Source organism: Poecilia mexicana, unplaced genomic scaffold (genome assembly GCF_051168715.1).
Source record: "Poecilia mexicana isolate PSO_F unplaced genomic scaffold, ASM5116871v1 scaffold_12, whole genome shotgun sequence".
Taxonomy (NCBI): Eukaryota; Metazoa; Chordata; class Actinopteri; order Cyprinodontiformes; family Poeciliidae; genus Poecilia; species Poecilia mexicana.
Genome location: NW_028263381.1, coordinates 11,438,154 through 11,465,087, shown reverse-complemented (window position 1 = coordinate 11,465,087; position 26,934 = coordinate 11,438,154). Strand labels below are relative to the sequence as shown.

General features: G+C 36.2%; 1 protein-coding gene across 1 annotated transcript in view; it reads right to left on the bottom strand.

The window, feature by feature from the left end:
* Positions 1 to 3,072: 3,072 nt before the first annotated feature.
* The window catches only part of brinp1 (BMP/retinoic acid inducible neural specific 1), a 62,309-nt gene continuing 38,447 nt past the window's right edge, over positions 3,073 to 26,934 (bottom strand). The window contains exons 5-7 of the mRNA XM_088010924.1: positions 18,287 to 18,523; positions 14,467 to 14,689; positions 3,073 to 7,425 (exon numbers count right to left, since the gene is read on the bottom strand). Of these exons, the coding sequence (XP_087867050.1) occupies positions 6,285 to 7,425; positions 14,467 to 14,689; positions 18,287 to 18,523 (1,601 nt within the window). The 3' untranslated portion in view covers positions 3,073 to 6,284. The remainder of the gene's footprint in view (positions 7,426 to 14,466; positions 14,690 to 18,286; positions 18,524 to 26,934) is intronic.

Below are 26,934 nucleotides of genomic sequence, written 5' to 3'. Positions count from 1 at the left end.
AGATCAGAGGGATGTACCACCTTGTTATATAAGAAACAAAGCATCAAACTAGCTGTGTTGCTTTACCAAACAGTTTGTGTAAAGGTCAGTTTCCTGATTCAATTTGTGCCTAATACAGAATTGGATGGATGGACACAAACTGCTTTTAGATTACACCCTCAAGACATTTGGCTAGTAACATAGTTTAAATAGAATATGTGTATTTATGAAGAACAAGGACCAATAGATGCCATTCATCTTTGTCCAAATCAAACATACAATTTGTTGGCCTTCCTTTCTAATTATCTAATTCAACAATCTAGTTCACTCACCATATCTTTAAGATTAAATGTTTTCCAAATTTAAAAATGCAACAGTCCTTCCAATGTTCTTATTATTTTTTTTTCTTTTCAAGGCTGAAAAAAGCTCAAACTTACACAGCAATTTGAGCAGTACTTTTAACGTGACTCCTTTCATTTCACAATATGTTGTATGCCTTTTATATACGACACAAATTGGGCATTAATTGATTACCTACATAAAACCAACAGTGAGGCTGTTTCAGTAGGAAAGTCTAACTCCATCTTGTCTCAAGCTAGATCAGGGGTCAGCACCCGTTAGAACTGTTTCTGTCTTGTCTTGCTAAATGCAATTTGTTCTGAGTCACAAAGTTACACCATCCTTTGAAAAAGTTTATTCATACAATAGAAAAGTCACTCGTTCTATAAAGATGAAAAATCGGGTCGAACGATGAAGACAGCAATTAGAACATGGTCGTCAATGGGGCCTTGCAGACCACCAGCACTTCCCAGTGACTGTTCCATGTTTACCCAGTTTACCCATTTAGAGCATTTTGACCTACCTTAAGAATTGTATGGTACTGTGCACTTTAAATGTGTTTAGAGCAAAAGATTAGCGATAAGTAGCTTAGTTGTTTTTGAGCAGGATCTGTATGATGGGGTTAGGGTTAGGGCCGGTAGCAATAGCAAGAGCAAGGCAGTTTTCAGTCTAAATCCGTGTACATCTGCGCCCTTCTGTGCAGTGTTCATTTAGATTTCATCCTCAAACAAATATTGGCTTGTAAATATAAAAATGCAGGTTTTAGATGATGGTTTAATTATTAACCAAGTCAATCCGGCACTGTGTTAAAAACTAACCAAGTCAACCCAAGTCTATGCTGACCTCATCACTAGTCATGCCACCCTTTGCAAAAGTGATTGCAATCAAATCTTTGCAAAAACGGTCAATAAGTTTTTCCATCAATTTAGAGGAATTATGGCCCATTCATTTTTGTAGAATTGGTTTAAACCGTTAATGACCTATTCAATGCACATTTCACACGGTCTATAGAAAGATTTTGACAAAGTCACTCCAAAATCTTCAAATTATTGAGCTTGAGCAATTCAGATGCATTTGCTGGCATGCTTTGGATCGTTGTCCAGCAGCATAACTCAAGTGCATCTTATCTTTTGGCCAGGAACTGATGGTTAGAAATTCTCGTTCAAGATTTGATGACATTAAAGTGTCACCTCAAAACTTTGTGAAACATTTCAATGAGAAATTAGATACTTTTTATTGATTACTCAATCATATCAACACTCAGTCAGATTATTGAGCTCCCCTTCACCAGTAAAAGAAGTGATTCAATGAACATATTACACAAAAAGTCATCTGCCAAGATAAGAAGCTCTTTAAGCATCAATGCAACAGTGCAAGAAAATGACACCACCTAGTGCTCTGATGTGTGTCTACTTAAATGTGTTTCTGTCAGTTTATTGTCTGCAATCTTAAACACAAGACAATACAACTAAATCCGTTTTAATGACCCATTAAAACACACTTTGCAACATGTGTAAAGTTAAAGCATTTCCAAGGAAATGCCTAAAATCATACATTGAAGAGCAGTTTACTTGTTCCAAAATTTCAGACTAATCGGCGTAGTTTGATAGCACTTATGGGATGGTCATAACTTGCCTTTACATGGGGTACTGCGGTGCAGTATGAATAATAAAGTAATAGACAGATGGAATTGTATTGACATAAATTTATGCAATAGTTTTGGGGCCATTGGAAAAACTAAATCTGACTTTAATTGCATAAAGTCAGTCTCAATATTCTGACCATAATTCTAGATGCCATCATCTCCAATAATGACAGATGTGTGAGTTATGGAGAAGAAGAACTAACCTTTTTGGAGAAACATGTCAGATTGAAGAGACTATTTTTAACTTGACAAATTAAACAAAAACATAAAGTAAAAGCATGTTAATTATTCAACAGAAGAAAACGTTGTGGTCAGAGAATGGATTTTGCTCTTACTGACCTTGCCGCCACAATAATAGTAGGTGATTTTTTTATTTTATTTTATTTTTTAAATAAATGTCTTAAATGTATAATACCTTATGTACTAAACGCCAGTAGATTCTACAAAAGGAAACTGTACAAACAAGCCTTTCACTTCTTATTAAATATAACATTTTAATGAGAAATAGATTATTATATGAAACATTCATTTAAAATTAGCTGATATAATAATCCCAACAAAAAGGCAAAATAATTACATAGGCAAGTTATTAGGTGTAAAAATGCTCAGACATAATCATGGATACATGTACAATAAGCAACACTGTGGTAGCAAAATGCCATACAAGTAAATGTGCTTGTCTTATGGACCTTGCAAGTGGCTTAAACTAAATTGCAGTATACAGTTTGTTTATCATACAAAACAGTCATAGATGGTCATGAGTCTAATCAGGTATATAAGACATGGCTGCCCTGTATTTTGTGCTAATGTACTTGGAGGGCATTTTTTTGAAATAATCCTTGTATTTCCTTTTAGTATTGATAATTCATCATAGTGTTACTGTAACACAGCGTCGTTACTGTGATAGAGATCCTATTTACACATACATTGTACAACAGGGGACAAAAATATGAACCATCCCTTTGAGATATCTGTTGGCTTGGTCTTGTAATCAATCCCCCGCCACCTCATGCACAAGCCTCCTCTTAAGGTTTAGTCTTCTGGAGAAGTTGAAACCAATATATTTGACCTACATTTATGGTCCTAATAATGAAACTAAATTATGCTCATTCTTTTTTTTTTTTTTGTTAAATGTACGTTTTTCAACTCTAACCATATTAAAGGGATCGATAACAGGCACTTAATAATAACAAAAAAATAAATAAATAATAATTTTGTAACAGTTTATTTGGATAGTCCAATACTGAATACTTAATAAATGCGGGATGCATTTTTGTGGCCAATTAGTCTGCTTGTTTTACTTTTTACTGTGTCTCAGTGTTGATACTTCTGTGTAAATGGATCATCTTTACCTTTTCATTGCTTTATACAGTGAGTGCAATTTCACAATTTAGCTTTTTTTTTATGTCAGAATTAGTAGGTTTTAAAGCCAGGGGCGCGGAGGAAGTGAAATGCAATGTTCGACCATGATTGCCGCACTGGTTACAGCATTTTGCAGAGATGTTGAGCCTTTGAACATACATCTACAGTAAAACTACAATGGAGACAATAGCTTAACATGCATAAGCACCAAGTAATACCACAACACATGTACTTTCAATGTATGGCATTGTAGCAGCATTGTTATGGTTGTTTCTTTACATAACCAAGTAACCAACAATCAGTGGTGATTATACTAAGCTATTTACGCTCCAGGGAGTTTATTCAAGAGATGCCGCAAACCTTCTTTTTGTGTGTGTGTGTGTGTATGTGTAAAGTCACTAATGCGCTCAAGAAAGCAGGTGTAACATGAAAATATATCAACTGAGACACAGCGTTTCTTTTCCACTGGCTTGCAAAAAAATGAGAAAGACTGGCAGTGTCCAAAAAGGAGCCAATAATAAGCTAAACATTTTTAGAACTAAGAAGTATTGTCTTAAACTTTAGCTAATAGCTTTCTGAATGAGATAATCCAGGTTACTGATTGCTAATATGAAGGAACAAATCCTTACTCTCATCTTTTCAAGAAAATTAATTATGTTGAGATTTGTTGCCTAACAATTACCAAGCAATTCTTGATCTAAAGTAGTAAAAGGGCTTAAAGACAGACAGACAGCAGGGAAAACAAAAACCAAAGACTATTGAATAAATAACGAAAAAAAAAGTGAAATTATGATGACACCAAACCACAAATGACTGCATTACATTAATTCTGGAAGCTCGTCCAGATAGATCAAGAAAAAGCTGGCTTTGTGTTGCTGAATGCATTGAAATCGACTGAAATTGGAGCTCCCAAAACCAATTTTATTAAATGCTTTTGTGATTCCAATTTCATTGTTGCTTGCGTCAAGTCCTTCACAACACAGGATGATTTGCACATCTATGTCTTGAAATGTTTCCTCCAAATTTGTCTCACAACAATAACAGCAGTTATTGGTAAAGAACACAAGAAAATACAGCACAAAAAGTACACAACATGATATTAACAGACATTAAATTAACGACACAACAAAAAAATATATAGGGTTTACCAAAAAAAAAAAAGAAATGATTTCTTTTCTTAAAATATGAGTAGTTTTTTTTTTTTTTTTTAAAGCTGACACATTTTACTCCATAAGCTAATTTGTGTTTCAGGGGACAGCAATATATAATATATTTTTTTATGTGACACTTTGTAAAAGAAAATATTGGATTTGCACAACAAACCATGTTTGTTTTTGCAGTGAACATTTAGTGAATGAGTCCACTTGCAGATATCAATCACATCGTTGTGTTTCAGTATTGGATTACCAAAATAAAATGTGACAATCAAATACATAGGTAGTGTTTTATGTTTAAGACTGAGTGTGTTGAACACAGTTGCAGTTCTTTTTATACCTCCAGCAACATGCAGAAAATGTCAAACGTCTTAGCTCAAAACAAAAAAAAAGAGAGAAATTTTTTACATGTGGTCATAAAAAGCTTACAGAGTAACACTTTCAAAAGGTATTATAAGCTTTAATATAAGATTTTCTTCTTTTTTTCCTGCAGCACAAAATACAAGTTCAATGGCTTTAACGACACAATTTCACTCAACATGTTATGTCTCCACTCGTCATTTTCATTTTTGCTGTGCTCTTGTCTGAAATCTTCTGAGAGAGTTGAACAAAGACATATAAATGGAACAGGTACAGGGTGAACTTCATGACTTACTGTATGTCTACCTCAGGGAAGTGTATGGCTTTAGGTTGTCTTGCAAATGTGGCTGAATGATGAATGTTTACATTTTGCTCTCAGTGCTGAAAAGCTCCACAGATCAGCAGTCACAACATGTACATTTTGCAAAGCTGTACAAAATAGCATTGATTGTTATAATCTTCAGACCACAATATTGCATTCACGCACCAGGAGGTATACTGCCTTGTGAAAAAATAAAAATAAAAAAAAATAAAAAATAAAACCCAACAAAAAAACACAGCTGGAATTTCATACACGGTGGGGGAGAAAAGCGCTCAAAATGCAAGATTCAGCAGAGACTTGGGTCAGTCTCAAGTGACACATTCAATTAAACAGCGTTAAGCATTAAGCCCCCCCCCCAACAAAATAAAATAAAAGAGGTTTACAGACACACTCGCACACATTCACCCCCACATATGTATATATAAACAGCTGGCTTTTGTTTTCAACATGACTATCCATTACTGCCCTGCTGTGTGCCTCGTGTATCAGAACAATGACAGTGTTAAATACCTTTCTAAAAGCAATGCAGATTCACTGTGGGTTCTGAAACGTAAGAAATGTGATGACTACTTACTCGCTAGAGCTTTAAATTCCTTACAATGTATAAACATTTTAATACTAAACTGTCTGTTATGTTTGAAATACTTTGCCCAGTAGGTGAAATAAACTGAAATCTGGTCTGCCATTGTGTTTTCTGTACCTTTAAAAATGTCATCTTTTTTTTTCCTCAAGAAAGAATGGCAGTATCAGATGCAACCTTTGATCCCTTATGTTATAATCAAGGCCTCCTTTTCATCCAGTACATATATATACTTGTTTTTTTTTTCTCCACTTTCTCTTTTTAAGGTTCTTTAAGGGAATTACAGACATGCTGGGACAAATATGATACAGTCCATACAGTGTTTCCATTGATCTTTTTTCATTTTTTTTTTATCTGCCAGAAAAGCTTTTCATCACTGCCTCTTTCACTTTTTTTAAGAATTATACTTACAAAGTTAATATTACATCAAAAGGCAGAAAAGGTCAAAAAAGAAAAGAGAAAAAAATAAGACTAACATCTCCTTGTAGTTAATTAGTTGGGTGTTTCTCTGTTGCTTACCGTCCTTAACATTAATGTTTTTACTCAACAAAGTTTTGCAGTCAGGTGGTCTGATTGTTTGAGTATTTCTGTGCTGTACATGTCCAAGGCATGGTTCACTCGAATCATCTCGCTGTTGTTGAGCTTCAGCCTATGCTTCAGCATACAAGAGAAAAGGTCCAGCTGTGGTTTGCCGGGTGCAGAAGGGGGGGCTAGGCGGTTAATCCGATCCCTAATGTCCAGCAGCAGTAGCATCACAGATGAGGACGAGTAGAACTGAGTTCCTTGTGTATATGACTGGTTAACCTGCTGCACGGCGCTACGCAGCAGGTCGGCGTTAAACCGCAGGCTGTAACCAAACACCTGGATATCGGAGATCTTTATGTAGATCTGCCGCTTGTTGGGGTCCGCGAGATCCACCGGACCCTGTCCCGTGTCGTTACGGAGGCCAGTCGGAACCTTAGCACGGCTGCGCAGGTAAATGTGCACAGTCTCAAAGAAGGTCTTCCACCTGTTACCGAGCAGGAGGGTCCAGTTGAAGCACTGCGAGTTCTGCAGTCGCACCTTTTCCCACCGTGGGTAACCGTGTTCACCAAAGGGCATGCTCCAGCCTTCTGAGTGGCTGCCACTGAATGGGTTAACATAAACAAAGAACATGGGATCAATGCTGCTGTTTCGCATCTGACAGATCTTCATTGACAAACCGATGATCATGTGGAGGTAGTCCATCCGATTTTTGTTACTTTTCAGAGTCAGGGACATACGCTTGCGCCATCGCGGGTCGAAGAATGTCTCCAGCCGGATCTCATTGCTGATGAAAGTGGTGTGTATGTACAACCGTGAATCCATTTTCTGCAGCAAGTATTTCAGCTCCAGGTCCTGAAAGTCCAGATCGGTTTCAAAACTGATGAACTGCTCGCTGCGTTCTGAGTCCACATTCTGCGGCTCGCAGCGGCCGCGGTACAGCTTGTAGCCTTTGTTGCAGGAGCCACATTGTGAGATGTTGGCCAGGCTGCACATGGCACAGCTGTTGTTGCCGCCTATGACACACGGGATGGGTCGCTGACACAAAGTTGCACCTGTGTGGCACACACATGCCTTTTGGCTCTCCAGGAAGGTCCCCCAGAACCCGTTCTCATTGCAGTACAGGAAGGACTGAACCCTGTTGAGCCACTGCATCACAGATCTGGAGTGAGAGAAGGAAAAGAAAAAGAACAAAACCATGAGCAGCGAGTAGAATTTTGATTAGGTCAGATATGCGTGTCTTTTTTTTGGTTGTTTTGTTTTTATGCAACGGCTGCTCTCTATATAAAACACTCAGCATAAAGTTTGGAAGAAAAAAATATGATGTCCCTCAAGGGAAAAGAATTGCATTATGATAGGAAGCATTAATTGCTATTCTTATCTAGTGTATTCTTTCCCTCAAGGCATCTAGCCTTGTCATCTTGACAGTGCTGTAGCTTCTTTTCTGACTAGAGGAGGTGACTTCTGATTTCTCAGAGAAGCTGGCAAGTGAAGGTTAGTTTATATATTATTGAAGTTTTGTATAATAACTCTGACATTTGACACTGCATTCTGAACAGGGCAAGTAAAAGCAAAGTCTAAAATATAGCTTCATTTAAAAGTACACAGAACCACATATTGCTTTTTGGCGTTTTTTGATCAAACTGAAAGGCAAATGAAAATCCTTCCTCTGGTTCTTATTTTCTTACTGCAGACTGAGAATTGGACAAGTGTTAGGTATTATGTTTTCTTCAAGGCAATCAGAAAAACCTTTATAGATGTTAATTAGAGAAAATGCATTATTTTTTCAAAAGTGTTCAAAATGTGCTTTAATTTCTTGAACATCTCTTGTCAAGTGAAATACACTGACAACAATGGTTGTTTTTATCAAAAAGAAAAGAACTTAATGAAATGCGAAGACAAATTAATTATTGATCTCCAGCAATGTCAACATATTCAACATGTTCTTGATGTTGGCATGATCTATTTAGATTTATTTCTTTTAGAGTTCAAACACTGGAAAAAATAATGACTTCCAGTTAGGATTGTGTGTTTGTTTTTTTTTAAACTTAAAAAAGCTTTGGGATAATTCTTCATTAGTTTCTTGGTGTCTGGGCCGTACCACTGGCGAGCTGTTAGCTCACCTTTGTTTACCGTCATTTCCTTCACATAGGATCAGAGATACAATTCAATCTTTAATCAGTTCTGTCCTTTTGCTTGTGTTTCTCTATATGAGTATCTATTTTTCTAAAGGCATTAACACTTTTGGCAAACCTTGTCTTACATCTTTTTCTTCTGTCAATAAAATGTCAACTTATAAATGTTCTGTTCTTTGCCAAGTTCTACAATTGATTAAGCCTACATCCAAGTGTATAAATCACACACCACGGACTATTATGTCAACAATATTTATACTCACTCTCAGCTCAAATGTACGTATTATTTAAGATACATTAAAGCATGAAAATGTAGCAGGGTGTATAGCAGCCAATAATGTAATAGTGGCTGATAATGTGATACATGCCAGGAGAATAATTCTTTTATAGTAACAAAGCTAATTAAACAACAATGCATCAGAGATATTATTATGTGGCAATAAGAAAGTCACATTTTATCCATCATGTTATATGGTAATACATTGTTCACTAGTAAATACACTACTGGTATAGAAATAAAAATATTAAACCATCACCAATAATGACACACCTCAGAAACAGGACTGCATAACTTGGAAATAGAAGATTTTTAGCTTTTTTAAATTTTTTATTTATTTTTTTTTTAAATCAAATATGGCTATCTTAATCTTCCTGTTAATTCATCAAGGGTGAGTGCTGACATGAGAAGTTATTCAACAGAATCTTTATTTTAAATATTGGGGCTTTGGGAGATATGCTAGTCAGTAATTTCATCTATGGAAAATATAGTTAATACATTATTTTTATGCCACACCATTATTATAATAACCCAGCCAATGGTTATTATATAATCTTTAGGCTTTACTTTATGACATTAATGGTATGTTATTATTTTATTACCTTTATTACATATAGATGTGCAAAATGATTGTTAATGGCCAGTGTTTAAGCAAGCAAATAATAATAATAATAAATAATAATAATAATAATAATAAACTAATGGTTTGAGCAAAAATTGTTAGACTGACAGGACAGAAATCTTGTTTGACACAAACCTTTCTGTGTCCATTTTTGTAGTGGATGTTTTGATTGATGCTAAGTTGTTATAAAGAGTGAAAAGTGATCTGATGAAAAAGAAATGCAATCAAAAAAAAAAAATCTTTGCTATTCCTTTTGGCCCTACGACAAACCGAAATACTATAATTATATCTATGAGCTCAGGAAGAGTGTTAATGAGGACACGGCAGCTGTTATCAATCTGTCATTCTGATTGGATTAGAACAGAACGTTTGCTTTAAAAGGGAATGGTGCTTGACATCCTCCCTCTCGTCTTAATCATGGCTGACTTTCAGAAAACACATGGTAACAGCATTGGCTTGCTTTAATAGAGACTTCACGAGTCAAATTATTCAATTATTGAATCACCAAGAACTTCAAGGAGAAAGTTTAGAGCTGCAGTATGTGAGTTTTATAAACACATCTTTAAATATCTGTTAAAACTATCACTATTTACTGACAGCATGATATGAGACAGATGATCTGTGAAAAAAAAAAATAATCAAGTTCCTCTGCCTCCTCCATGTGATCCTACAGCCATCTGCAAAAATACACCGCTCGGTCAGAAACAACCAATCAGAGCCAGCAGGAAGGTCTTAGCACTATCGTCTTGCAGTCTCAAAGCTATTGGTTTGATTCCTCCTGCCACATGACGATGTGCCCCTTGGCAGATAGGAAGGAAACTTGGGGTTGCCTATTGATCTCCAAATGAGTGTATGAATCCATGCACATTTGACAGATCGATTGGTTGAATGTGGCTCTATGAGTGACTAGCATTTCTAGACATAAAAATGCTCTTTCCTATGATTGGAATTTCTAGAAATGCTTTTCCTTGATTAGAAAAGCATTTTCAGTGAGTTCTGTGACATACCAAAAATAAAGCATCCAGAGATCATCCATTTGTTAGGTACCTTTCATCCAAAAGAATGGCTCTTTTCTAATTCTTCCCCAAAACACTGTCATGAATAAGTGGGCATGAAAACAAAAATGATAAATGGCTCTATAGTGATAATAAGAGAAGGTATCTTACATTCATTTAATAAAAAAAAAAAAAAACAATTTATCTAAGATATGTTTACTGAAAACCTACCTACAAAGGACTTATGATATGTGCCATGTTAAGTAGAATTTATAACTCTTTTGTTGTATGGAGGCTGAGGTATTAAAAGGGGTTTGACCCTGGACATGAATAATTAAACCGAGCATATAAACTGGATGCAAATGACTTGGCTCGGAATGATGCAACTCCATATATGTCACTATTAATCATTTACATGAAGATTCCTACGTTCGTTGTACCTGAAGCAAGCTACTAATAAAGAAAATGCACTAGTAAATCTATTTAGGGGTTCCACTGTGAGTGATCACAACAAGAATTTATGATGGTTGTAATGAATGGAAACACAGACCAGAGCAATGGTAAACTTTCTATGTGTAGTTTTTATTATAGCTACCTAATAATACTCTACCTTCCTTACATCAAGTGAAATATTTACTTACTGGCTGTAATTTTCTAAAAGTGGGATAGCAAATAGTCAAAATTCTAAGCTGTAATTTTGGATTAGTTTGCTCTGTATCATTGTGCCTAAATAAGTACAACAACAAAGTTCCTCTTTTATTATCATGAATCCATTTTGTAATTAAACTAAGAGCTGCGAGGGACCCGAGTGATCTTTTGGCCCATTAGTAAGAATACATGTCTGTGCAAGAAAATTAAATAAAACCTGCTTCTTTGAAGTTTCATTAAGATCAACTACATATTACAGTACTTCTATTTTTAACTAAGGTATGAATATGCTTTTTATTTGCTCAATATGCAATGCCCCAAGCACTGAAACACTATTAAGTATGTTCCCTAGGCAACACGGCATAACAGCAGCTTTTACTTTTCCGTTTCCTCATCTAATTTTCTTCTGCAGAACATTGCAGCACTTACACAAATGCAACCCAAGACCGTCTAAAAAGCATTGGGTTCTTATGTCTTTGTGTATGACATACTTATATTTGCCACCAAGACAATGACATTGACGTTCTCTTCTTATCTCAGTAGCATCAAGCCATTAGCACTTTGGTGGGTTTAAGTGTGTTGTCATGTGCATTTTTAAAATTTCAATATGTACAGTAGAAGTGCTGTAGACGTTAATGGGAATGAAAGTGAGGTCAAATGTATAACTGTCAATTTTACATGCATGGTTCCCATGAGGACGTCCACGATTCCTAGCGTATTTATTAGACAGGTATTGTTCCAGAGACTGTCTTGTAGGTGATGTAATCAAAGGCCTCTCTGAAGTGTCTTTATTTAAAGGTTGGAAAGTCTTACAGTAGGAATGCAGGATATCTCAAATCCTCAATTAACATAACATCACAGTACATATTCAAGTAAAGTTTTAAATTGTAGTATGTCAAGGATTTCATTGCTGTCCTTTTTAAGGGTCAGATGTAAAAATGGGAAGATTTCAAATTACTTCTTTGCTGACGTATGTAGCTAATGTGTATCAGGTCAGCTGTCTTACTAAAGATTATTTATTATTTATTTTGATCATGTTCTTCAATGTTAGAGGTTCATATTCATTTTCTTGACATTTGTGTGTTCCCACAAACTTCTAACAATAGTTTGCTGACACTTTTGGTATGTCTCCTGGCAGATCTGTTGTAACAGAGGCAGGTTTGTAGGTCTTCATATGCACACTCATCTCTGCCCACAGATTTTGAATGAGACTGAGATTTGGGCTTTATAATGGTAATAGCTAAGAAAACTTTCCACTTGTTGATATCTCATGATCCTGCCGCCTTCTGTGCTTCACAGATGGATGGTGTTCCAAGGTTTGTAAGTTTTTCCCTTTTTCCTTCAAATGTAATGATTGCCTTTATGGACAAAAACTTCAGGCCACAAAACATGTTTAAAGAAACTACTTTTTCTTTTTTTTTTTTTCTTTTTTTTTTGCATTTGTCAACTGTAATTCTGTCTCTATTATGTTCAATGATGGAGAAAATACTTATTTCCTTTTGAGTGTCTGTCATGGCTACTCATAATTAGCTCCAAAAAAAAAAAAAAAGAATGTCAGAGTAGTTTCTGAGGAGGAGGTTCTCGACACACTAAAAATAAATAGCACTCGCAGAGAGGTTTCTGGTTCAACTTATAAAAGTAACAGAAATATTCTCCAGGTTGACTTCATACAAAACTCAAATATAAACGTCATTTTGTGATACAAAAATTGTTGCAGTCGTCACTCACTGCAAAACAATCAGACCAAGCACAGCAGCTGTCTTTTCTTCTTAATCACAGCAGGAGGTTGACCTGACTGGGAAGAGGCCCTAAGCAAAAAATAAATAAATACATAATAGCTCATCTACCATCTGTAATCATTAGCATCATTTTGGATCAATAATAACATCATTTAGCAAATAAGTAAGTTGGTAAATACTTAATAGGCTCCAACAGTGGCCTTCAGGTTTTTCTGTGTGTCTGGAAGGACCATTTCTGGTTTTAAGTGTTTTGCAACTTCATAGTGATTTTCTTTGGGATTGGTGTGCATTTAGTTCTATCCATCTTCTCTTCAACTCTGATCGTCTTGCACAAAAACATTCCTAAAGAATCCTATGGACATCCTAAAGATTTATTTCAACAATAATCCGTGCCACTCTCCTATTGTATAGGGATAATATTTGTCTTGTTAACAGGCTCCCTCACCTGAGCTTTGGAGCTTAGCTCCTCCTCCAGAGATACTTTGTCATTATCCTATCACGTCACATTTATTTGTTGCTCTGCCACATAAAGATAGACTAAAAATTATGGTTGTAACATGAAAATATAAAACAAAAGTCTAAAGGGTAAACATACCTTTACAAGACACTATGTGGGCTGATATGTACTGAATAAGCTTTGCTTACAACTACCTGTTACAGGCCGCAGAGGTAAGGCATGAGACTTGGAGCCTTTATTGGTAATAGAAGAGCACTTTATTTCAGTAAGAGAGAAAGGTAAAGATGAGAGCTGATTTTTAAAGATTTATGGCATGACTGACTGCCAAGCTAAACTCACATAGCAGGTGAAAAAGCTTTTATACAGCTTTCTAGCATTGCATCTTTGAAACAGTCATAAAGGATCAAATACCTCTGTTCCAAAATGAACAATGAAAAATGAACATGGGGAGTTTGAGTTTGAGGGGAAATTGCATTGTGCACAACAACCGCAACTCCCCTGCAGAACATATATGAGACCTAAAATATACATGATGAAATCAAATAAATCCACCATCTGATGCAAAGCTGTTTCACACAGGCAAACAAATAAACAAGCTGCTCTTATTTCCTGTGCCATCAGGCACTCTCGATGTTTACTCCACGGAAGAGGAAGCACATACTGCAGTTCTTTGATAACACTTCAGAACAGACCCCATGCCAACTCTCACACAAATGTGGGTGTGATCTTTTCTGTCAGGGACAGAAGACAATGGCTGATTTTCAGGCCACTTAAATCAATATTTTACATATTCTTTCCCCATTTTTATGGTGACATAACTAATGCTGGACAGTTTTTTTTTGCTAGCATTTCATCTGGCACTCCCCATTTTGTGTTTTTCCTTTTTTTTTTGAGTTGTGTTTTTTGATTTGTGAGAGCAGATTGGGGAAATTCCTGAAAGTTCCTGCAGCGCTGACACTGTGGCACATCAGCAGCAAGGCTCTTAAGCTGCAACTGCAGTACGTGGTGACAGATGTGTGCAATGACCTAACAAGAAAACTCCCACAGCTACATTTTCTTTTAAGACTGCTAAGTGAAATAACAAGAGTAAGCTACAGCGTTTTGTGCATGTGCAAGCCTCAGCACTAAATAGATTTGATATAAAGTAAAAGCACAGCACTGAAGAAAAATGTAATAGAAATTGCATATTTGATTACCGTCCTATATCGAGATACAAAAAATAAGTATCTCCAGCAATATTATTTTCTTTAAAAAAACAAAAAAATAAACAAACAACATAAACACCAAGTATTTGGTTTAGTAAATCCCCATGGATATTATTTTTGCTCACCTCTCTCTTGGCATTTGGTGGCTGGGATTGTGAAGACAGCGGATGCTGAGGCTGAATAGCTTGCGGGCGGTGCGCTGGATTTTGAGCCGCTGGATCTCCAGGGAACTCTGAAGGAGTCTGTAACGGGCCTGCAGGTCCCAGTCGCTGCCCCACAAAAGATGCACACTGCTGATGGGCAAAAAATGAGTGGACGGGAGTCTCTTCAGGAATGACTTGAACTCATCTAGAGAACAGTGGAGGGACAAGATGGGACAAAACAAAACGTAACACAGGATAAAGACTGAAATTAAACAGAAGTAATTTGCAGCCAGACGAAGACAAATTTACTGACACAAAACATTTAACTATGACTATTCCTCATTACACAGTCTCTTATAGAAAGGCCAGAGTCCTGAGTCCTCTCTTTTGCACTTTATTCTTTAGTATAACCCTAACATATTAAGCTTTAGGGACTGAGATGACATAGAATGAATTTATTGAACAGTTTTATTGTTGATTTAGCAGAATATTTTTAATATTTACACCTCAAATCTTTTTTATCTTAGTGGTAGAGTTCACCAGATTATTATTCAATATGTCCTAGTATTTCATGATGACATGTACTCCCCATGGAGGAGAAACAAGGCCACAGTATTATGAACGCTTCACCAAACTGAACAGTGGGATAAGCTGTTTTGTTTTCAGATGGTCATTCTTTGTTTCATATCAAACCCACTTCAAGTGGAAAGCTCAATTTTAGTCTCACCTAACCAAAGCACTCAATCCAAGCAGAATTCATAAAACTCCACATATCCGTTTGTGATGGTAGGGCAGACTATGCTTTTGTTTTTTGTTTTTTTGTAGCATATTGTATGGTATATAGACAGCATTCAGTTGCTGTCGTGAAGACTTGGTAAACTCAAGGGTATAAATGCAGTTTAAAAAATGAATTAAAGGAGAAATGTGACTCCGAGTTATTTTTCACTGTATAAAAGTAGTAAAAAAATACGATCCACATTTGAAGATCATTGTTTTCCTATTCTTTAAAAGTTGCCAATGATGTTTTCCTCTGCATCTTTGGTTTGAAAATGTAAGGCTGATTCTGTTGTTCAAGTGCAGAAAATAAGACTCTGGAAGTAGTAATCATCCTGTCCTCTCAGCTCCTGGGTACCTAGATTACTGCCCCCACATTTTCTTCAGCCAGTCTTAGTGATTGTCCAAGTGGCTATCATACAGCCTAGGATAAAATTGTCTTGTTTCCTCTTGAGACCACCGTTTTGTTTTGTTTTTGTTAATTTCTTAGCAACAATCGATTTAAGATGTTTCTTAAAATTTAACTAAAATTATTTTATGCCTGTTCGCATTGTGATATACTAAAGTTAAATGATTCAGCAAGGCTTTAATATGATCTAAAGGAATTTAATCTTGAGTAAATGGAAAGAAATAATTAAGATCCTAAATGTCGGCTCATCAAGATTGGGTTGAAGATGTTTGCTAAATACAATAAGAACTGTTCACATCCTGAAATGTTAAAATGAAATGTTTTTTTTCAAACGTAATATTTTCTAAATAAATTTAATCTTGAATACTAAAAGCACATGTTAAAATAGCAATATGCTAAATATTAGCTCAATAATGCTAGCAATATTTAATGAATCATTTAAAGAAGAGACAAAACACCAGAAACCTCAAACCATTACACTTTTACAGCTGAGGAGATGGAAAATTATAAACCTAAAACAGAACGTACGGAATGAATAAAAACGCAGTTTAGCACAAATGCAAACCACCAAAAGCTTTGGCACACTCAGAACATAGATCCACATTTTCAAGAAGTGCACCTGGAAAACATGCCGGCACTCTCCTAGACATGTCCTCAAGACATTTTAACAGTATTAACCAGAGTTAAGAGCTCTTTTTCAGTCACAGCTGGGAAATGTCAGGAATTCCTCCACCCTCCTCCCTGGCATGTCAGAACTCAGATTTCCCTTTTTCTTCAAAGGAGCCAGGATCCATCTCCTCCCCTGGTTTGAACTTGCCACAAACCTCCACCCAGCTTTCAGAGATGACATAAACCGTCTTTAATTCTTTCCTAAACAAATCTGAGCGACACCAGCACCTAGCATTCAGAACTCTGTCAACATGAAAAAAAGAAGCTACATTATCATATTGTGCCCCAGTGGCAGATATGCAAACCCTTTTATACAAGCTTCAAAGACTTCAAGTATCATTTTCCTTTACAGAGCAACCAAATAGTCCACATGGTGGTTCTTATCTGAACCCACCCAGCACACCTTGTCGAAAGATTAGAACTCATAATTTAACTTTTCCCTCATTTCATATCAATTTGTTTGCTCACATCAGTTGCAAATATTTGAACTGAAAGTTTTTATAACCAGCCAGATGCCACTTTATAGCGGCAGCCACCAGTTTGCTGGAAACTCTGGCAAAGGCGTAGATAAAGCCTTGAAAAAAGCTCACATTGGAGTAGAAAAATATCACCCTGAAAATTTTAGAGGATGCCAATTTTTGAGTATATTTATTTAGTAGGGGGAAAAAAAATCATATTCACAAATGTTTGTTTTTCAAAAAAATAGAAATCGTTTCAAACATCTTGGCACTTTCTACAATTCCCTTTGGTCAAAAGATTGTCAGTCTGTCTGTCTCTCTGTTGCATGCTTTGCAGTAGTTAACTAGTTTCATTGCTCTTCACATGAACATCTCACAAACCGAGATAGACTTTAGCTGTGATTACTGTGATAACCATTGCGCAACGTGTCATTGTGAGTGCAGTGTGTGTCTTTTTGTAATAACGGGGGAGACAATTCAACAAACACTAACAGCATGCAGCAATTTAGCATGCACTGTGAACTGGCACAGTATGCACAATGAACGTGTTGTCACTGGAGAAACTGGGCTACTCCCGTGAAGCAACGGTGGGGCGTCTGTCACATCTAATAATTCCCTTTTAAAATCATTGAGACATTTAAAGCCGAAACAGAAATGTGAATATTGTTGTCAAGGTTATTGATTGTTTTTTTTGTTTTTTTATTTTAGTTGCCAAAAGCCCAATATATACTTTCATATACCACAAAATAATATCACACCAGCTTCATCCCAAGCAGCTGCCAGAACATTAGTGAGCCTCAGACCACACAGCTAGCCAGAGCAGCAGCAGCAGCAGCTGTCCTCACAGCCAGGGAGTTTACACTGTCAAAGCTCTTGCCTTCTGATAGGATTACCAAGCAATGGATGTGTCATGTCCAGTGTGAGATCATCTTCTTTCTGAACCTAAAGAACATATCCCTAGAGAGGCAGTGTTGAAACAACTGACTATTGATTCCCAGAAATGTAATAAATGTCACTACAATGCAAATTAATTTCTACAACTCTACATCTTTTCTCTTTGCTGTACTCAGTCATTTCACTTTGTTGAACATTAACATGTATGTATATGTGTCTCAAGGAGTTTACACTAGGAACCCCTTCAATTCACACTGATATTTAACTTATTAATCAGAGTGAGACATAGGTGCTGCCTTGGAGCAGCAATGCTCTAAAAACTAATATTTACATTCTTTCCACAATGTCCAAATTTGACATGTATTTTCATCACTTTTTGTTGAAAACAGAAGCCTCTACAGGATAACCCTTTTTCTGCATCTTTTGCATCTTATGTGCATGTTTTTATTTTTTTCCATACTTAAAAAGCTCTCACAAAATAAAAAAATAAAAAAATAAATAAAAATGCCTGTAAAAGGAATAACAAACAAACTTCAAGTCTTTTGATAATCACAGAGGGGAGCCAGGTTAAACTATTTTGTAGGAGTTTTCAGCTTACCAGAGTTTTCAAAATCTTTATAAGAGGCTGCCCAGGACTCAGACATCACCAGCAGGGTGTTTTCCATGATCTGGATGTCAGTGATGGGACAGTTGCACTGGGGATAGTCATCAGCACACTGACAGATGCACTGGTTGTTGTGGCACACATATTCACCCTCTCCGTTGCACATGATGTAGCTCAGAGCTGACTGGACAAATTTCTCTTGCAGGTATTCTGGGAATATGACCTGAAGGCCTGAAACAAACAACAAAAAAAAAAAAAGTGAAGTTTTGCTTAAAAAAAGTGACAAACCCCATTTTTCTTTCTTTTTTTAACAATATACTAGATACATGATTGAGAAAAACTTTGTTTAACTTTCTTCATGTAATATAGAGTCAAAAAAACAGAAAATGAGAAATTGTATGTAAATATTTCCTGATGATTTCCCATAAATCTTCAGGAAACTGATGATTTATGGGAAATCATAAATCATCAGTTCATTGAATGATGAATAATTAATGGGGAATCAATATGTCATCAGGTCATGTTAATATTTTGTGTTATATGTGTAAGCAAATTTTTCTACAAAGGATAGCAGCATTTATACACAGGAAAGAAGTTAGTTTGGTAGTCAGAGTTTTAAAGATCTGAGGTCTTTACCAGGTTTTCTCGTGACCCATAAAAGTTATCAGTGTTTTATATAAACTGTAAATACCCAACTGAACCACAAGGGTCCTTCAGAAGTTATAACATCATTATAACATCATTAAATAGGAACTAAAATGAAATGAAATGAAATGAAATGAAATGAAATGAGGGTGTGATGGAAAAGTAACGTACCCCATCCTGACGAAGCAGAACATAGGGCATTTTACACCATATACCCAAAAAAAAAAAAAAAACACATAGGTACCATAAAATATGAGGTTGTGTCAAAACAACAGAAATACTCCAGACATCACTGCACAAAATCCTCCCCAAAATGTGGTTTATATATTCATGTTTAGACCTACAAAGCACATTTTTAGCATGCAAAACTACAAAAATTTAAAATGGAACAACCACATTCTTTATATAGAAAATACATTTTGAGTTTTATTGAAGTAATACAAAAAAAGAAACAGTTTCATGCAATTTAAATATTGGGATTATGCCCAATTTCTTCACAAATTGGCCTGTTTTGAAATGAATAATCTTGAGCATAATTTGATGGTTGAAGTTCTGATTTCCCCAGATCTGGGACAACTCCCGTAGTTGCCATCCCTCCTTTCACGTCTATGTTTTAAGCAGTCAATGTTATTTTTTCTGAAGTATGCGCCTTCAAAGAATTCATCTCTTTTCTTTGAGCTGTTTATGGCGAGTCACATATAATGTCACAAGGAATGGGAAAGCCTGATGCTGGGCTTTGACATATTTAGCTGATATTTATGTAATAGCCTCATTTGTGATTTAAAGGTTCATTTAAAGTTTCAGAGTTCAAGCTGCTCATTCTTCAGTATCAATGACAAACTTTTAATAATTCTTAAGACTCCCAGCCAATCCATATCCCTTTGGGGATCTCACCGAATTAAAGCTTGGACATCTTACAGTTCAGGCTTTCACTTCAGTTCAGACCGGGAAAAATAAATCCCTTACTCTACAAGCCACTGGATTGGAAAAGAACTAAATAGATTTTTCCTTCTCATATGAAACAACATCTTGGCGAGACCGTATTTTCTTAATAGCTTTTCCTTGAAGACAAACTGTGCTTCAGTACAAAACATATGCAACCAAGAACTAGGACACAACATGTTATTGAATGATGAATAATTACATTATTCCTCCTGCTCACATTTTATTTTCACCTTCGGGTGAAAGGCGGAATCCACTTATGCAAAGTCAACTTAATGTGGCTGAAATGAAAGGAAAAGTAAGCATATAATTTCATATTGTACACATGAATCATTTTCAGGGTGTTGTCAAGGAGTCAAATGGTATCTCATTATGCATTTGCATGCAGCAATTAATCCTCCTTATTTTCACCCACAAACAAACGCTGAACATTTCAGTGGGTAATTCAGAAACAGATGAAAGCCTTAATGGTTTGGGTCTGAAACAGAACACTTCAATAGTCATCATCATGATGACAGCCTCTTAAGAGAAGTAACACATAGTGCGTTTTTGGTTGTTCATGGAAAAAAAAAAAAGTTTTGTATTTATTCTCAAAGCTCGGAGTTCAGACGGTCTTTATTTAAATCTGTTTATAAGATCAAATCAGAGACTACTCAAAGGAATTCTTCCACTTGCAGCTATTCAAACACAGCCCCTACGCCTTGCACTAAAAGTCTTCTTACAATGCATACCTCTTTTTTTTTTATAAAAAAAGAGGTATGCATTGCATAATGAGGTGTGGGGATCTCTTCTATCCCCCACACCTCATCAGAAGCCCTGCCCATCAGTGATGAAGGGAACAGAAGGAAGCAGGGATGGAGCAAGTAAAGAGGATGGATAGATCATGTCTGACCACAAAAGAGTTTGGTTGCCCAGGGCTTTTTCTCCATCAGGCTTGTCTGGATCCAATATTCATTTAGCTTGATGTATTCCTGGGCTTGAAACTTTAATGTGATTTGTGGGAAAATCCAGATGGCAAGTTCACGGATCAACGCTGCTCCCTGACAGTGCTGGTGCCAGCGGCCGCCTGCACAATAACACCGATTGCCTCAGTGCTCCCCCAACGCCACGATCGCTCCCACCACGAGACCCTCCCCCCATTTCCTTATCTGTATAACTACACTGCATACCCCAGCTCTACCAATACATACACATACTTTATTTTTTTTTTTTATATTGGTGTGTCAGTGCTGAAGAACTGAAGAAGAAACCATTTGAGAGGCTGACATTCAGCTCAACTCTATTGGTCTTGCAATCTCTTGTATTTCACTCTCCTTTGCTCTCTGTGTTTCTGTCCATTCTCTTCCTTTGCGTCTCTCGTTGCTTCTTACTCCGTCTTTGTACACATCTTCTACTGTCTTACTTCATTACACTCACTGCTACTCCTACCACACACATCCATGTGCCCTCTGACTTCCCCCATCATCCTTTGGCTCCCATTCACTCCATCACTCACTCTCTTCATTCCCGTTTCTTCACCTCTTCTGCTCTCCCCTACATTTTCTCCTGCTGAGTGCGCATTCAGATATCAGAAAATTCATGCCCTGCGTTGCCCTGTCTGCTACTATGCAGAAATGATGTCACGTAATAAACGTAAATCTATCAACATTTGTTAGAGCATTGTCAAAATGAGCAAAAGTATGGGAGCCCGCAGACTACAAATAAAGAGAGAAACCAATCAGATATAAAAAACATTTGTCTTGTGACTTAGCAAGCTTTTCTAGGTTAGCGCAATAACATGTGACAAAATTGAAAATGATTGAACCATAAAGCTAGTTTATTGGATTATGAGTCAGGCATGTGTTGGGGGAAGCACTAGATACTGGAGTATAGGTGTTACACTTACCATCATTTAAGGGGAGATGATGAAATGAAAGGTACATATTGCAGCAGCTTTGCTGCTATTTGATAACCTCCAACTTCATGCTCTGTCAGTGCAAATAATTCTCTTCAATACAGATGCCTAGCTTGCTCTAAATAAATAGCGCTGCAAAACGGCACATAATCATATTGCATATAAGCTGATAGATTTTGCTTCTCATATTTTGATGGATATGGACCCACAAACGTTCTATGAATGCTAAAAGCGAATGGTGACTTTGCCTTTTCATTATGTCTCTTTCATGTGTGCTTTTTCATCTTTTTTTTTTTTTTTTACATAGTGACAGATAGGGAGTGTAGGCCACAACTGAGGCTTGTAACTGCTTTGGCAAGCATTTGCCTACTTACTGGAATACCATGTTCCGCCTCATAAGTTACAGTTTCATTAAAGATTAATTGACCATTGTGTAGCTGCAATTTCACAAAATAATCATTACTTAATCCACTGGTGCAATAAAGTGCGTTACCTCAATGGGGGCATTAAATTACCACAGGAGGTTATTGTTGCAGCTATAACACCATTCCAAAAAGCTTTGGACAAAAGAGACTCCTATGTTCACGGTTGCACAGGCTTTCTTGTTGATAATACATCCTTGATGTGAAAGGGGAACATAATTTAAAATGTTGCTGCATTTGCCAGTTTTCACATGCAGACTCCTTGTCTTTACGTATGAGGTAGAAATGCAGCTGAAGAAGCTATTTATCCACTTTTCTTTTTTTTTTTTTGTATAGAGTGTGAGGTGTGTGTATTGGGCCAGACAGAGGATAACATGTTCCACTGGAGCTGTTCTGAGCTCTCAGAATATGTTAGCATTTTTTAAAGTTCAGAATGAGCTGTACTTAGCATTCAAACAGATAATGTGTGGTGTGTCAGTGCAGAGTAGATTATCGTAGATTATCATAAGTGCTCTAAGCACTCGAGTAAGCAGAAGCTTGTGTTGTCAAAGAGGACTGTTGACTCACAATTTTGTAATAGTTTTATTTGGAAAATTCCTGTGGAACAGGAAGTTTTATTGTTGGAATAATGCTTTCTGTTTCTTTTTGTAAAATGTCCCGTTTAGTTTTAGGATTTTTATAGAATCCTTGTGCTCAGAAAAGGAATGTATTTGAGGGAGCCGGAAAACACAAACAGATGCACACAGCATCTTGCAAAACTATTCACACCCTTGTTTTCACATTTTGTTTGTTGCATTCAATTGTGGTTTATGTGATAAAACACATTAATGCAAAGCGAAAGGAACATTCATAATTTATGTAGATCTTATGTTTATATGTATGCAAAAAATAAAGTGAAATGCGTGGCTTGTAGGGTTTTTTTTCATATCAGTCTCCCTGATTTTACTTTTTGTTGCAGTAATAACAGCAAACATAAATATGTGCTTGATCTAAACCAGAGATGTTTTAAGTGCAGTCTGCCATTCGGAGCCATCGGAATAATTTTGTGTTGCCCTTGACTGCAGCTTAAAAATGGTACAAATTGGCCACCCAGCAAAGGTAGTTGATGTAGATGGAAACATTTTGTGATTATTATTATTATTATTATTTTTTTTTTTTTTTTTTGGGGGGGGGGTGACAATTTTATGATGCATTTCTATGATCTTAAAAATATGGATAGTTTTTCCAACTATTTTGAAAAGAAAAAAGTCTCAAGCTACATGTTCTCTTTGATTCCAGGCAAAAACACAACAATGGCTTTGTCCTGCCAGGAGGTGGCAATAACATTGGCATCAACTCCATCAAAATTCAACAAATGGAAAATCTTGAGATAAACTAAATCACGTGTGTGCTGTCAATAGGCACAAATAAAGCGAAAAATATCAGTAATGTGAAATACCAATATTATTCCAGATGAAAACACTGATCTAGCTAATATTCACCTACTGTAGGACACACATTCTTCTTTTGCCGTCTACTTATCCATTTTGCTCATGTCTAAGCACATACAGCAACATACAGTGTCATTGATACAAAGACAAGACAACAATAAACTGAAAAGGCCCCAAAAGATAAATCTGCTTTAGACTGGAGAACACTTAAAAGATTATATAAATGCCTGCCAGTTTGGAAGCAAACTAAAACAAATTAGGCATGGTTTAAAACTTTTGCACCATACTTCAGCTTTTGTCTTGATGAAACTGAGCTTATATATTTTTATCTTCCAGGTGTAGCAATCACAGTAAGAGCATCAATTACCTAGGAAATAATCTTGGCTTTTGGTTTGCTGTGTTTGCCGTATAAAAAACAAAATGCTGAAATTGCATGTTGGAACAAATGCGATTGTGAAGGGCAGGAGAAGTAGAGAGGTAAACGAGACCTCCATGGCGCTGAATTATTACCTGATATTTTGCACCCTGAAAACCAAGATATACATGTTGAGTTAGAGAAAAATAAGTGAATGATTACTTTTATTCCTCTTTACAAAATGTGGTCCCCCACTATGTGGCAAATCAAATTTTTGCACTTCTAAACAATAATGCAGGTCTCAAGATGCGTGCAGTAATGTTAAATTCACAAATTGCAGCTTCACTCAGTATTAGCTGTATTGAAAAACAATGCTTTGGTGTATAGTGGGGAATGTGATTGCCTTTGGCTGCTCATTCAGTGTTCAAGCTGTTCCGTCATGTGTTGCCATGTGTCCCCTCACAGCAGTAGCGGTAGACCTCGACTGGCAAGATTATTGTACTTGTCTCACAATAGGCACACGGACTGAAACCATGCACCCACATGCACACACGTAGATCCACAGCCTCCGTGAGCTATTGCAGAAATCACATGTTTTACAAGAAGCCCAGAGAGTGGGGGAGGAGAGACATATGACAGGCTCTGACATTTCCATTTGAGCTAGAACAGACACAACTGTCCTCAAAGTGTCACTGTGTGCTTTATGCACATCTCAGATCAAAAGCCCAGAGTTATCACAGAGAAGATATCACATATCCCTAAACGCAGTATTAGTGTTTATCTTCACGCTTTGATCAGAATGGACAAAACTTAATTCTAAGCAAAGTCTTGCACATTAACTTAAATAGATGCGACTGCAGTTTAAACTATATTGTAACCTGATTGTGAAATCCTTTAAAAATGCAAGTTTTAATTCCACCAGGATATGCAATAAAGTGCTAATGAAAGCCACTCAACATTAAAAATAAGGATTACTAAATTTCTAATTTAAAATTTGGAAATAAAAATTTATGTTTGATACAGGAAATTAAAGGCCATCTGAAGAAATCACAGGATGCAGCAAACGGAGGAGGGGAAAAAAAATGTGTGATTTATGATCAAGCTTGTCCAAGACTAAGTTAAATAAAGAAATATGTTCTCATGTTTTCAACAGGGGTTTATAATATATTAGAGATTTTTTTTTCAAAAAATAATGAGCTGAAAACTCTATATGCTTCCCAAATGTAAGGAGAAAAGTATCAACCCTTGGAACTCCCCCGGAAAATAAAGAGATCTAAAGATCAGATTTTTTTTTTTTTTTTTTTTTTCGGTGTCAAACTTTCATCATATTAGCTAAATACACTTAATTTCAATACTTAGAATTCTTCTTAATTAGGAACTTTTTCTGATGTCACAAATCATGGTCACTTTACTTTCAATTGATCATAAAGGCATTTTTTTTCTAAATACAAAATTAATTTTTTTGCAAAGCTATCTAAATAAATAAACCCCATGTGAAATGTGCATATTTATAGGACAGTCAAAAAATATATATTAATAATAAACTCATTTATAAATGTAAGAGAATGTTGCTGATGCTGTGCATGTTGAAAATCCTGCATAGGTACAAAATATGTAGCCTAAAGGCAAACATGTTTCTATAAACTGATTGCTTGTCATTTCAAAGTGTCTAAATCTACAAAAAAAAAAAAGAAACTAAAATCCTTTTAGTTTAATTGTTTGATAAGCTTTCAAATAAGTTTATCAAGAGAGAGAACACTTTAGGAAAGAACCAAAGAAAAAACAAAAAAAAAAAAAACATGGACGTTGATAAAATGCCTGGGCTTATTTTTCTTTTTTCCTCATCCAATATTTGCTCTTCATGTTATGCATCAAATATTTTGTCATCAGTAAATAATTCCCTGCTAACCAAAAGCTTTTTGTTTACTGATACTCCCGTCTGCACATCAAATCCTCAACAAGTCCATCACAGAAACACCCAATTGATTTGTCTGTTTATTTTACTTTCCCAAACTGTTTACAGCATTTTTCACTCTGAAAAAGGGACATGCATTGAGGAACATAGCAATGAGTATCCAATTCATCACTCTCTGCATGACTCGCCAGGGCCAGTTTAATTTATTTTCACTTTCCCACTTTGAAAACTGTTGGCTCAGGCTATTCTAACATATTCATAAATCTTCCAAGATAGGCTCATGGCTCTTCCAAGATAGGCTCTTGAGGAGACTGGAAAAAGAGAAAAGAGAAAAGCAGGCGTCGGAGATTGAAAGAGGCAAATTAGTTTGCTTTTGTTTTGGTGCTAATTTATGACAGCCACACTGGGGATGATAGGGTCCTCACAGGGTAATGGCTTGTGGAGGTTCTGGGGCCTTTTATCTTTCCGTGGTGGAGCTAATATATGTAACCAATTTGCAAATAATCACCTCCAGTACTCAGTTTGTCTGTTGCTTCTGAAAAAAAAAAAAAAGTAAAGAAATATGTTTTAATATTCTGATTTAAAATACCTCAATTTCAAAAGTAACAGCTAAAATGTATTTCCCTACAAATGCTACAAAGATACTTCTCAGGGGTCAGGAAAATATAAAAATGAAACTCCTTTTGTTTTTAATCCCTAAAAAAAAAAAAAAAAAAAACATAGGCTTTTACAAAGAGTTTTACAAACCCATGAAAATCCCGACCATTTAACCGTGTGCTAATACCCTCTCTCAACTCATTCTCAGTCCTCGATAAGCTATTTTTACTTGTCGGTCTCAGTGGAGACTGAAAGTGAGAATCCAGCCAAATGCAATATCATCAGGTTTCTAAGCTTTAGCCTGGAGAAAGGACAAACAAATAAAGAACAAATTAATGCGGGAGACTAAAAGTTTATCTAATTCCCAACAGCTGTAAAGCTAAATTGTGCAGATCTTTCATGTGGATCAAACGAAGCAGAATAAACAAGCTAGAAAAAAACA